Raw genomic sequence first — 12,596 nt, forward strand, 5'->3', positions numbered from 1 at the left:
GACGCTGAACCAATGTCCTTAGAGGTGACGCAGCCTCTCAGTCTGAGGCAAAAGGAGCAACAAAAGTGAAGTGATGGGAATATGTTCAAGTAGGGTAAGGGGACTGCGCCTTCAGCAATGTCCTGCCATTGCCCTGGATTTGAAGGAACATGAAACCATGCCCTCAGAGTTGTTCTCTGATGTGGGACTGCAATTCTGGCTCAGATCTGGTCCTGCAAGGGTTGGGGCTGCCGGTATTTGCTCTCGAGTTCCTCAGGGTCTGTGGGGCAATGTTACTTCTGGTGGGGTTGAAAGACCTGTCTTGCTACTTGAAATAATCCCCTGACCATGTTAATTGGTACTTTCTACTTGCTTTTGCAAGAGTAAGGAATCATTGGGGAATTTCAAGTGTTCTGTTAAAAACAACTAAATACAGTCAGCCTTTTGGATGCTGGGGAAAGCTTGCCAAATGCAGGGAATCTGCACAGCTCAGGTACCCTCCTCCTGTGGCCCTCTGGAGAAAGCCAACTTCTGGCAGAACGAGAAGCAGCTGCTGCCCCTCGTGAGCTGGGTTAAGTTGTGTGCTGCTTGGGAAACTTCACCAAGGAAACGGAGACCAAAAAATAGCAGTGCCTGGAGACTGACAGCTCTGCTGGCTACCTGCAACACTGATCTGCAAATTGCTAGCAGACTTGCTAGCAGGCAAAGGAAGGCTGTCCCACATATTTGGCTAAATGACAGCCTGGGACCTGGCCCAACCTTTCATCTTGCTTGCCAAGAATTTTTTCTCCCTTCTCTCTTTCCTTTGTTTTTCCTTGAGTTCTCTCCAAGGAATCTGTCACTCACAACGCTCCACGGAAAATAAAAGGCACTGTGCAAAGCTCAGAGCTTCTCCTGCTGAATCAGCAGACAGGAAAGAGGTTGGCTTTGGGTCCCTTTCCTTCCTGTCCAGAGGACAAACGTAACATGGGGCATTTTGAGGAGTTCTGTACTGAGCTCCCATCCTAATGCTTTATCTGACAAGATACTTTTTGACTGGATCTTGTTGCTAACCTTTCTAGACAAGAAGCAGGGAGCTGGGTCAGAGAGCTGCGGCTAGCACAAGGCTCTGCACGCCTCATGTCAGACATGAATGGCAGCTGGGAGGGGAGAGTGGCCGCAGCACGGATGTTTTGAGGACATAATTATGGCAACAGTCTTTAACTGCTGTGATGGCACAGCCTTGGGTCATGCAGGTAGAGATCACAAAGCAAGAAGTAAACACTATTTTCCAGTGCCTAATCAAAATTAAACATGTGGAGTAAGGAAGTGCTGGAATAAGGATAAGAAAGGATAAAGAGTATGTCCATAGGTTTAGATTTTTGTTTTACAAACAGCACCAGGTGTTTAAAGGCATTCACGCTGATGCTGGAAGGAAATCTCACCCAAAATATGAATATTTGTGTTTAAGTGACTGATTGACTGGTTTGAAGGCCTTTAACCCAACAAGAAGAGCACCAATCTTGCGCCTCTGAAGGCCTTTGCTCTGCTCCTTGAGATGCTGCATGGTGAAAGTTCAGTGGATTTATTTCCCTCGATGAAATGGCCATTTCTAGTTGCAAATCATGACTGAGATAAACATTTGCAGGTCTTTCCTAGGAAGAGGGGAAGACTGCTCAAGTGTCTCATGTCTACACTAAATCCACTCACAAGGTGAGGAAAGCCATTGCTTTTATAACTGTCTTACGGCATTTATAATACTGTATAACTTTTAATATTTTGGCTGGAGGTTTTTTTCTCTCTGACTTGTCATGCAACTTTTTTTGTATGTAGTGTTTGAAACAGAGTGGTTTTATGTAAGCCATGTTACAATATATTCTTAATGAAGTCTCCTTTGTTTTCCATTTCCCTTTCCCCTCTTTGAATGCAATACAGAAAAAAACATTCCCAGGGTTTTCATTCCCCTTTTCCTTCCTGGCTTGGTGAGCTGGGAAAGAGCAAGGTGAAACCTCCATCAATAGCCATGGCCCTGCAGTCAAAGAGGAGGTGCTTTGAGCTCCCAGCACATCACCTGTATCTGAAAGCCATGGAAGAAAGTCATCTGTCCAGGTGGTGTCTCTGCAGGGCCCTTCTAGTGCACTGACACCACAGAGTGGGAAAGGTTGCTGAATTTATTTTGTTCTTACACCTTAGAGAATCATTTCTTTTCTTCCAAACATTTATTTCTAGTTCCTGCACCTCTCAAACCTTTCCAAAGAAGTTAAAGCAGAATTCTCTAGCAACTGCTTTTCTTAAGGAAAACTTGCTTTCTTTGGTTTCTCTGGCCTTGGCAGAAATGTCTTCTGGCTACGCCTGCATTTCAGAAGCTCTTTTCTTTGCAGCAAAAGTGCCTTGCAGAACCACCAATTATCCTCCATTGCTTGCACACAGAGAAAAATCTTCAGGTTTGCTGATATGATGAAATTCCTAAGAGAATTATTTGGGTTTGAAACAGGCAAAAGACAAATAACTCAAGACCTCTAATTACAAATACAGAGGAGAAAGACTTATCTTTTAGACAGTTGCTCTCTGTTGTTAGTAAGGAGAAGGCCAGTAAACCTTGTACCAGGGTAATTTGCTAAGGCTGGAATGCGTGTTTTGACTGAAGAGAAAGACAGTTGATAAGATATTTTGAGACCAGTTGTTGAATGCAGAAGTTTGTGTGCAAGGTTACGTAAAGAAAACAGTAAAATTAGTAAGTGAAATACAAGGCATGTTACACCAGTAGAATATATCAGCCCGAGCTCCCTGTGATGCTCACATGCACCATATGCCATCTGTGTTCATTCCTACATTCATGAATGCAGGAAACAGCTGGGCTGAGGAAAAGAAGGGTTTTGAAAGGCCTCTTCCTTTAGGGAATTTCTATGCTTGTATTTATCTTGTTCCTGCCCACAGCATGGCTGTCAGTGAGGGGCTGCTGGTTTGCTAGTAGAGCTGAGCTGGGTACTAGCAGTTATGTGAACTCATTCACATTTTGTTTGGTTTTCCTGTGAACATGCATTTCCTTCTGACATACACACATAACTTCATAATCACATTTGCAATGGAGAGGCAGACCTAAGGACCTAGGAAACATAGTGAATGCAGTAACTTATCAAGCATTTACGAACACCTCCCTCCTTATAAGGCTCCAGCAATGCAAGGCTGTTGATGGGGCCAAACCAGAGGCTCTGACAGGGATATTGCCACCGCTTCATTGCGGCTGCATATAGCTGATAGTTTGATACATCTATTACTTCCAACTGCACATCAGTGGTTACACTGCTCACCAATGGAGCATAGTAGTACTTCCTCATTTTTGTGATCCCTTCTCTGCTGATTTCTGTGCCCAGTGATTTAACCTCAGGTGCGCATTTCCACACCTGATCCCTCTGTGCCCACCAGCAGAGCTCTCAGACAAGCTAGGACTTGCTCCACTTGAGTCCAGGTGAGATTGAGCTGGGGGAGGGGGATGCCTGCAGTCTGCCTGTGCTGGTGTTCACAGTGGTGGGCAGTTGGGAAATCCCTGGTGAGTAATGAAGAGCTTACTTAAGTGAGCCTTTAATTGCAAGGTGCAAACCTTCACTGCTGAAGTTGAGGGTGTTAGAAAATGAAGTAAGTGGAGAACAGAGATGAATGCTGAGCTATGAGGGAATTTACCATACCTTTCACCTTTTGGCAGCTGGAACAGCTGCTACTGTGGCTATTAAGCAAGGTGCTTTGTGGGGAGGTTGGGACATGCAGGGTATCAACTTTGGGTCAGAGACCAAACGGATGAAGAGTGGACGTAAAAGCTAGAGTGGAAAGGAGGAGAGCAGTGAGCAAGAGGAAGTGCTCTGCCAACCACAGGCGGTCCGCAGGCCACAGTTTGAGAAGCGCCGCTTCCTGCGCTATGCAGGCAATACCAAGGTGGACCGGTAACACAGCGCTCTGCAAGGTATGGGGCAAAGCCTGCTTCACAGGACACACTCAGCACCTCATCACTTCCATTATCCAATTCTTAGGACTGTGAAATGCAGGAACCTCCTGTACCTTGCTTACCTACCTACAGCTGCTCTTCATCCACTGCCAACCCACTACGAAACTCATTTTTTATTTCTAACTGAAGAGTGGCAATCAGCTCAAGAACTTTCCTCTCTCGCTGCTTTTTGGCTGTTTCATTGTGTTGTGCATTTGTTTTCTGTTTGTTTGTTTGACATGTGTCTGGTCTGATGGCTCTTTCATGAAAAAAAGTTAGCAAAGTCTGAATGTCAGCCTTTGGTGGATAAGGTTACTCACTGTGCTGTGGGACTTTCCGTGGGTCACTTTTTGGCCCTCTCACTTTCTCAGTACTCTGTTTTGTGGTGAAATATCTCCAGAAGTTCTAAGTTGGATCCCGACCTCCATTTTGTCAGCTTTTGGGAAGTAGGTAAAAAAATTAAGCAAGGTCACCTAAGCCAGGCCCATAAATTAAATGAATCTCTCTCCTCCATCTTGGGTTACTTTGATCTGAACTGATCAAAGAGGCAAAGATTGGCTGACTTATGAGAATGAAAGGAAGGCATTGAGAAATGACCACATCTAAGATAGAAGTAAAATAAAGACTTACGTCTGTTAGCTTGAGCACTGCATAATTTTCCTCCCTCCTCAGTAAACCGAAAGTAACAGCATATGAATTCACCATTGTCAGAATAAGGATTATTAATGATTCTATTTAACCAGAAGTAACATTAAACCAAGAATGGGTAGCAATGTACGTAGCACGGGTCTAGCTAAGGAAACCTTAGTGCACTTTCTTGCTGCTTCTCTTATAACTCTGACAACTCCTTCTCTGATGGGCTCGGTTCAGAACTTCATACTCTTTTCAGCATGAAGGAGACTATGAAATAAAGGAATACAGTAATGTGTTTCCATCACCAGTGATGCAGAGCGCCGTAACTGAGTCCAGCTGGGTTGGTTATGACACACGGTATAAAAAGGGCTGTGGGTTTTCTCTCAGTCTTTGTAATTGTGTAATCTCAGCACCATTGTCTGACGCTTTCCATGAAGCTTCTTGTTCCCAGCTCTCTCTTTCAGCCACAGGATGTACCAGTGCTGTCTGTCTGCTTCCACCATGCCTGGTCTGTCTGCTTCAGGAGATTCTAGCTTTTCCTCCTTCAACTCCTGTGTTCCTTGCAAAGAGCGTTGCTGCACTTGCGGAGTTCCCACATAAGTTCCATACATCCACGCGGATGGAAATGGTGACCTATCTCATCTGACAGCTCCCACTGCTATTGCACACAGCTCCTGTGCATTGCAGCTGCCCCTGGGCAGTGCGGAGTGACCAGGCTTACACAGTGCAGCCAGGAAGACTTTGGTGCCAGCAATCATCAGCAACATTCTCTGAAGTCCCTTGCAAAGGCATGCCCAGACCTGCACGAAATTTGATGGAATATATCCCCTTGCAATTCTGATGATTTCTAGGATTATTCAGCTGGCAGGTCTGGCTCTTAATTTCTAAAGCAATGAGCCACGATGGTGTCGTCATTTCAGTGCACAGTCACTGTGCAGTAATTCAAATCACCATTGTCATTATGATTCCTTAGAACCTAGCAACCTGATTCCTCCTGCCAAACTGGGGCAGGTGTGTGAATATAATCACTGTGCAATTAATTAGTCTGTGTTGCCAATCAGTATGCAACACACAGTTTCCTGTGTCCCGGCTGAGTTCATTTTGCAGAGTGGCTACAAGATTTCAAAATACTTTGCAGTAAGAACTCAATAAAGAAATGAAGAGCCCGCAGCTCTAGAGTCAGCTTCACATCATGCATAATAGAAGCGAGCAGCTGTATCAGTCAGAGGGTTTTCTGGGCTGGTAGGAGAAGGAGGAGAGAGTTAGCCAAACACCGTGTTATTTCTTGAAACTGTGAGCCTAGAAATCATCCAACGAGTGAATTCTGAGTGAGAGAAATAAGCAAAGGCTGGCTGCTCACTGCAACAGCCCCGCTAATCCCTTCAATTGGCAGCACAGCAAGAACGTGGGAGCTGCCCACGCTCCCTCCTCTCTCTGCAGCTACCAGAGCTACCACAGAGCCAGATTAAATTGGTGGATTAAGCGCTCCCACAGCCTGGCTTCTGGATCTTTGTGACAGCTGTACCCAGGACAGAAGCCTGGTGCTGTAACTGCATCAGCTGGTGTGTTATGGGTCACAGCATTACAGCTGAAATCGGTCTGTTCAGTCACTCACTCCTATTTCTTAACCAGCACAGGATTTGGCTCTATGGGGTGTTTGCTAGTGCTCTAAACATGGTGTTTTAAGAGATCGGGGCAATGCATTTCTCTCCCCCTTCTCTTGAGAACTTATCCATCATCTGTTTTAACTCACTGTCAGAAAGCGTCTAGCCTGGCATTTCTCTGTTTTAATTTGACCCCATTAATTACTCCTTTTACCTTTCCCTTTTATTACAGCCTCCATTTTGCTGGGATGTTCCTGCACAGGTATCACAGCCTGCATCCTTCCTTCTTTGCTGGGCTGGATTATGAGGGGCAGATTCCCCCCAGAAGGAATCTCCTCCCTGAGGGCCCCCTAAAGGCTGAGTTCCTGTTCTGCCAAAAAGCCTCATCCACTGCCTTTAATTATCTGCACTGAAAATCCCCACATTCAAACCGTGCAATGTATTAACACAAATATTTTCTGAAAGTTCAACTTTCTTTCTATAGGTCAAGTCTGGAATGATTTTCTGTTTCTCATCTGTTCTCTAATGCTTAGACGATGAGCCCTATATGCAGCCTCAGGCTTTGTGAGTTCAGCTCTGCTATTTTTGCCTCACAGGTCTGTTGTTCTGGCTGCCATTGGTGCTATGAGCAGGAGCCCAACCAGGCCATGCACTTGGCAGAAGGGTGGGTGCCTCTGCCCACATCAAAGCTGGGTTTTCCCATGGGGAAGGCCATGGGTGAGCTCATCTCCAAGTCTGAGCTGCTCTGGGTTATTTCACAGCCTTTGCTTGATACCCTTTGCTGATTCCCACCAGATGATGGTATTCCTGAGTATTGGTGCTTTGCTGGTCCTTTTCTCATTTCATGATTAAAGGGTAATGAAGTTCAGCATCACTGGAGCTGGTTCAATGCATGTCACCTCCTGCTGACGTAGTAGGGCATTACCAGCACCAGCTTCCTTCTGCCCTGGGTTTCACACATGGTTGGCACGATCAGATTCACACTTGCATAACTAATATAGGGAGCAGCTTCCTATGACAGCCTTATGGAGCATTTCTCTATATCTTACCTTTCTTGTCCTTCAGCTCATTACTTCTTTCCCATCACCTCGTATGAATGTTGCCATCTAGCACGTTTCGTTCTGTATGGTTACTAGATGTTTCCTTTAGTTCTACTGAAAGAGAAGAAAAGCAAGAGGCGAAACAAGTTTCCTTCTGAAAGCTCTCCTCCACTGTTTTACTGCTTGCTCCGATTATACTGTATAAAATCATGTTCTATCACGTACAAAAGAAATTTCCTCACCTGTGTGACAAGACTGACTTTTATCACAAGCAAAAAGAAAGCATTTCACTTTTTTGGTTTTTTTAAGTGCTTGATATTTAAAGAACGGGAGATAGTTCTCTCCTTCATATTGTTGTCTTTGCCTTGACATTGAAAATGAACTGATTAAAGTCAAGAGTGTGGACTAATATTCTGAATCAGCAATTGAGATTGCAGAGGAAGATATGTTTTCTAAGAAAAAAACTACTAAAAATAAGCTCTCACCGTTGGTTTGGGGATTTGAAAGGCTATTTTTATAAATAGTGAATTTTGGGGTAGGCATGCTGTGGTACATTAAGCCTTTGAAGGAACTCTTTCAGTAGTTCAAGTCTGACCTCATTTTAAATGCACTGCTTTAAGATCTGTATCTTAAAAAAAAAAAAAAAAAAAAAAAAAGGAAAATGAAAAAGTCTTGAAATAACAGCAAATCAAAAGTGAGTCCTGCTCTTTCCAGCTCTTGCATGAAAGCAGCAAAACTGGTGCAGAAAACGTGTTACTGTGTGTACGTCCTCTCCATTCTCTTTACTGTTAAAATCAATTAGTTACATGAATGATGAGCACATATCTGTGAATCCATAGCCTTATCCAGCAGAGATCTTAAGACCAGACCTGACAGTAGTCCTGCTGGCTGCAGTGTGTTAAGCACACGTATAAATGCTCTGTGGAACCAGTGCCACACTTAGAAATCAGCATTTGATGTCACTTTGCCATTAAACCATAGGGACTAAAAAGGAATAGAATTAACTCCTTGTCTCTCTGATCAGAACGGGAATCTAAAGGACAGCACGTCCCACATCGTTAGTATTCTCAACAGTGGAATTTCAGTATTCTTATGTCTTGCACGTAGCTGAGAACCAGTGGCAGGGACACATCCATCTTTATGGCCACCAGCCGCTCCGACCAGCGCAGCCTCGGCAGTGTGAGCAGGGAGCACTCACTGCTGATTTAAACACTGAGACAGATGCCTTGGTCTGCCTTTTTGCAGATTACCTGAGGGCAGCCTGGCTGTGTGCAGAGCAGGGCTGCTAGAAAGTGAGAGCTGCTGGTACCTTGCTCAGACGAGGCAGGCAGATGAGCTGAAACCCACAGGTCACAGCAGAAAGCACTCTGCAAACCTGTGGTCTGAAAGGCAGTGTGCATCACTAGCTTGAGGCCATATTCACTGAGATGAGGTTTATCTGTCGGGGCTATCTGCCTTGTGCCCAGTCTGCCTCTATCAAAATGAGACATCTTCTGTCTGATGCCCCTCAAGGAGCATTCTGGATGTTAAGCGCCCTGTGTGTGTGTGTGTGTATTTGTGTGTTTGTGTCTGCAGGGCCCTGTGTGTGTGTGTGTGTATGGTGTGTGGTATCTGTGTGTTTGTGTTTGCAGTCCTTTCTCCCCCGAAGTTTTCCATCTGCAGTTCTTCTTCTACAAGGGTCTCCCTTTCTGTGTTCCAGCCCCAGCAGCAATACCAGCGAAGAGGGGAAAGAGACACATCTCTGTCAGGCCACTTCCCTACGAAACTGCCTCTCGCTGTCAGGAATCAGCATCCTTGATAAACTTATCAAGACCTGCCCCGTCTGGCTTCAGCTGAACATGAACCAGGAAAGAGCTGCAGCGATTCTTGGCAAAGAAGCAGCAGGGGTAAGTCCAAAGTGGTTTCATTGCAGCCGACCACATTTCCTGCCCCTGGGGGAGCTGGTTAGGGGAGCAGTGCTCCTTTTCATGTGGAAGCACAAATATTTAGCAATTTACACTCTCTGTTTCCACTACCTTTTGATGCTTTAACCACTCACAGTGTCACAAGACAAACTTAGTGGCTTTGGGGAGCGAGACATTTTGTCTGTTTTTATTTACTTGGCATCTCCATGAAACAATATGCTATTCCGTTCACCGTAAAACTAGGTACCCGTGCCTGGCTTTTCCTGGGTTCACTTCTCTGCAGGCACCCTCTCATCTGGCCTTCTGCAGTATTTAACCTACAGCTCTGCTTACATTTTATTTCTAGATAGAAATGTTAAGAATAAATGGTATACATAACAAAAAAAAAAAGAAAAGAAAAGAAAAGAAGAGAAAAGAAGAGAAAAGAAAAGAAGAGAAAAGAAGAGAAAAGAAAAGGAAAAGGAAGAGCCTTACTTTGCAAGAGGGAAAGCTTCCCAGACAAGGCTGAATCAGGACTGAGGAAAGTCATAAAGATCTCCAAGGTCCTGAGATTTTTTGAGTGGATGTTGGCCTGGCACAGAGCGGGCAGAAAGAAGCATTCTTCACTAGCCTCTGTCCCCAGAATTAATCCCACTAGGATTACCTGTGGAGGGAGCACAGGAGGACTGTGACTTCTCAGTTGTAGCTTGGGCTCAGGGAAGTAGAGAGAAGGAACAGGAAGAGCTGCCTTTGCTTGTGTGTGAAGCCATCAGGGATGCAGGAGGTCTACAAAGAGTGTAGTGGATGAGAGTATCAGCAAGTGAGCAGTTAGACCAGGCTGAGGAATCGTGTTGGAAGGTTTGCATACAAACTGTTCTAACAGTCCGCTCCCTGCAAGGAGCTGTAGGCTGCCCCTCATTCTCCTCTTCTCTGGGCTGAACAAACCAAGGGAACTCAGGTGTTCCTCATATGCATCTTGCCCTCCAGACATTTTACCACTTTCTTAGCCCTCCTTTGGACACCCTCTAATTCTTCTGTGTCCTTATATTGCGGCCCAGACATGCACACAGTGCTCAAAGTGAGGCTGCACCACGCAGAGCAGAGCAGGACAATCCCTGTCCTTGCCCGGCTGGCAGTGCTGGGCCTGGTGCACCCCTGCATATGGTTGGCTGCACCTCCTCACACCTTCCTCCAGCATGATTTTGGCTGTGGCTCTGCACAGGCAGATGACAAGCTGGCATGTCAGAGCACCCCACAGCAGGGGTAGGCTTCCAGCTGCACTGGACAGCATGTGCTGGTGCTGTCTTGGCTCTCCTGCCTGCTCCCCACAGCATACCTGAAGCTGAACCAGCTCCACACTTCTCCCAGTGAAAATGGAAGAGGCTCACTGGTGTTCCAGTTCTGATCCGAGCAGCAGCAGGGTTAGGTGCAGCTCAGTAAAGCCCACCTTCCTCTCATCTTAGAATCCAAGGTCCAATTTTAGCCTTTGGAGCCATGGCAACCAGGCTCAATGATCAAAAAACAGAAGTGATTCATTTCCAGGTTTCACTTCTCTTTAATTTCAAATTAAATACTTGACCAAAGTGACAGGAGATCGTGCTGAGACCTAAAGCCATGGTAGTCTTTTGATGTGTGCCAGAGGGGCTGTTCTACCACACAGGTGGTAAGATCCAGGGAAAGGAGAGCCTCCATGGCTCCTAAGTGCATAAATTCTGTTATGTAGAAGGTAGGAGCATTAGAAATAGCCATGCCTCAGTCATGCACCTTTTTGTTGTGCATTTATTTGGATTTCCTCTGCGCTGTCAGTGGATCTGAGCCTGAGACTCAAACTCTTTGGAGTATCAGAGGCCCAGACCACAGCACTGTATGAAGTTGCAAAGCTGCGCCGAGTCCGTGTGTTTGGCGTGGTTGTTTCAAAGCAACATGAGATGCTCCTATGACTGGAAGACATGCAGAGAAAGGTCTCAGCTTCAAGACAAGTTCTTTTTTAATTCCTCTTTCAAGAAATTAGTGTATTCTTGGCAGATTTCCCATGCATTATAATTGATTAATCATTTTATCAGCTCAAACTTATTTCTAATATTAATATGCAGACTCTAGAATTAGCCCAATTTTTAATTCCATTTTAATGAACACGCTTTGACTCTTTTCTGCTGCAAGCTACTATCGTAGAACAGATAAGGATACAGATTACTTTGTATCTGCAGTTTCAAGGTACAAGCTAAATATATCCTTGACAATGAGCTCTAATTAGAAGCACAGTTTGGAAGCTCATGCAATGCAAAGAACAAGATATGTTTGTTTCTCCCCCCCCTTCTCCCCTCTCCCTCTTGTTTCCTTTTTCCCTTTTTCCTTTTCTCTTTTCCTCTTTTCTTTCTTATTTCTTTTTTCTTTTTTTCCTGTCTTTTTTTCCTTTTCTTTACTCTTTTTTTCCCTTTCTTTTCTCTTTCTCTTCCTTTATCCTTCTTTCTTTTTTCATCTCTTCTGCTTTTTATTTTCTTCTTTGTTTCTCTTTCTTCTTTCTTCCTTTTTTTTTTTTTTTTTGGCATTATTTCACTGGTCCCATAGGGGTGCTACCATCCAGAGGCACACAGGCAAACTGTGAGGCTGGAGCTGGCAGGAAATTTACAAAATACAACAAAAACAAGTGTGCAAAATTCTGCCCTGGGAAACCTTAAGCAGCCTGGTCTGGCCTCATAGCTTCACCCAGGGGACTGGACGAGAACCCCCTTGGGGCCCATGCCAGCTGGGATGATCTTCGTACCTGTGATAAAACCCTGCTATGGGACACTGTGGTAACCAGAACCATTGGCCTTGTGTTCCACACTTAAATCCTTTCCCTCTCAATGTACAAGTGACTTCTTTGCTTTGGACATCAACTGGGGCATTCTAGGAATTCTTTGTGGTTTAGGGCACTTACATGAGGAGCATCATTTGACAAATTGGGAGTGCAGTTTTATATTGTTCCATTAGTGAAAGAGTTTGCCTTGGGCTTAAGTAGGACATCGGTGATGCATAGAAATTTTGCTGGTTCCTTGGCAGCTCTGAATTTCATCTGGACAAAATGTCCCTTTAGATGTTATTTTTTGTAATGTAAAGCTTGACCAAGAGGAACGAAACTAAAATAAGACCATTCAAAGACAGATTGAACTGATAATTTCATTGTCAATGACCTTAAATAACGTTCAGAAGCACATTTAATGTATCTAAGCTTGATTCCTTTTCCCCCTTTTCAGATGTTCTTGGTTAGGAAAGAGGGTAATGCAAACAACATGGTCCTTGCAGTCCGCATGCCTGTCCAAAGTGATGCTCCTGGTGTGCTGGAGTACAACATTAAAGAAGAAAAGTCAAGTAAGTTCTTTACAGTCTTTTCTCTCACTCTGGTTGTTATACAGAATCCTCTCGTGAACACCAGCATTTATGTAGTCTCGCCTGCAGTGCTCAGCCTGTTCTTGTGATGAGCAGCAGATCTTGATTCCACGGTGTAGTTTGGTTACTA

At 44.7% G+C, this 12,596-nt stretch overlaps 1 protein-coding gene across 2 annotated transcripts in view; it reads left to right on the top strand.

Annotated features, from left to right (window-relative positions):
* The window catches only part of RIN3 (Ras and Rab interactor 3), a 56,963-nt gene that overhangs the window by 6,441 nt on the left and 37,926 nt on the right, over positions 1–12,596 (top strand). Inside the window, exons 2-4 of one of the 2 annotated variants that reach the window (XM_046942421.1) lie at positions 1,607–1,671; positions 8,914–9,100; positions 12,334–12,448. In XM_046942421.1, coding sequence (XP_046798377.1) covers positions 1,646–1,671; positions 8,914–9,100; positions 12,334–12,448 — 328 coding nt within the window. In that variant the 5' untranslated portion in view covers positions 1,607–1,645. The remainder of the gene's footprint in view (positions 1–1,606; positions 1,672–8,913; positions 9,101–12,333; positions 12,449–12,596) is intronic. The other variant, XM_421327.8, reaches the window with a different exon arrangement.

This window comes from Gallus gallus, chromosome 5 (genome assembly GCF_016699485.2).
Source record: "Gallus gallus isolate bGalGal1 chromosome 5, bGalGal1.mat.broiler.GRCg7b, whole genome shotgun sequence".
Taxonomy (NCBI): Eukaryota; Metazoa; Chordata; class Aves; order Galliformes; family Phasianidae; genus Gallus; species Gallus gallus.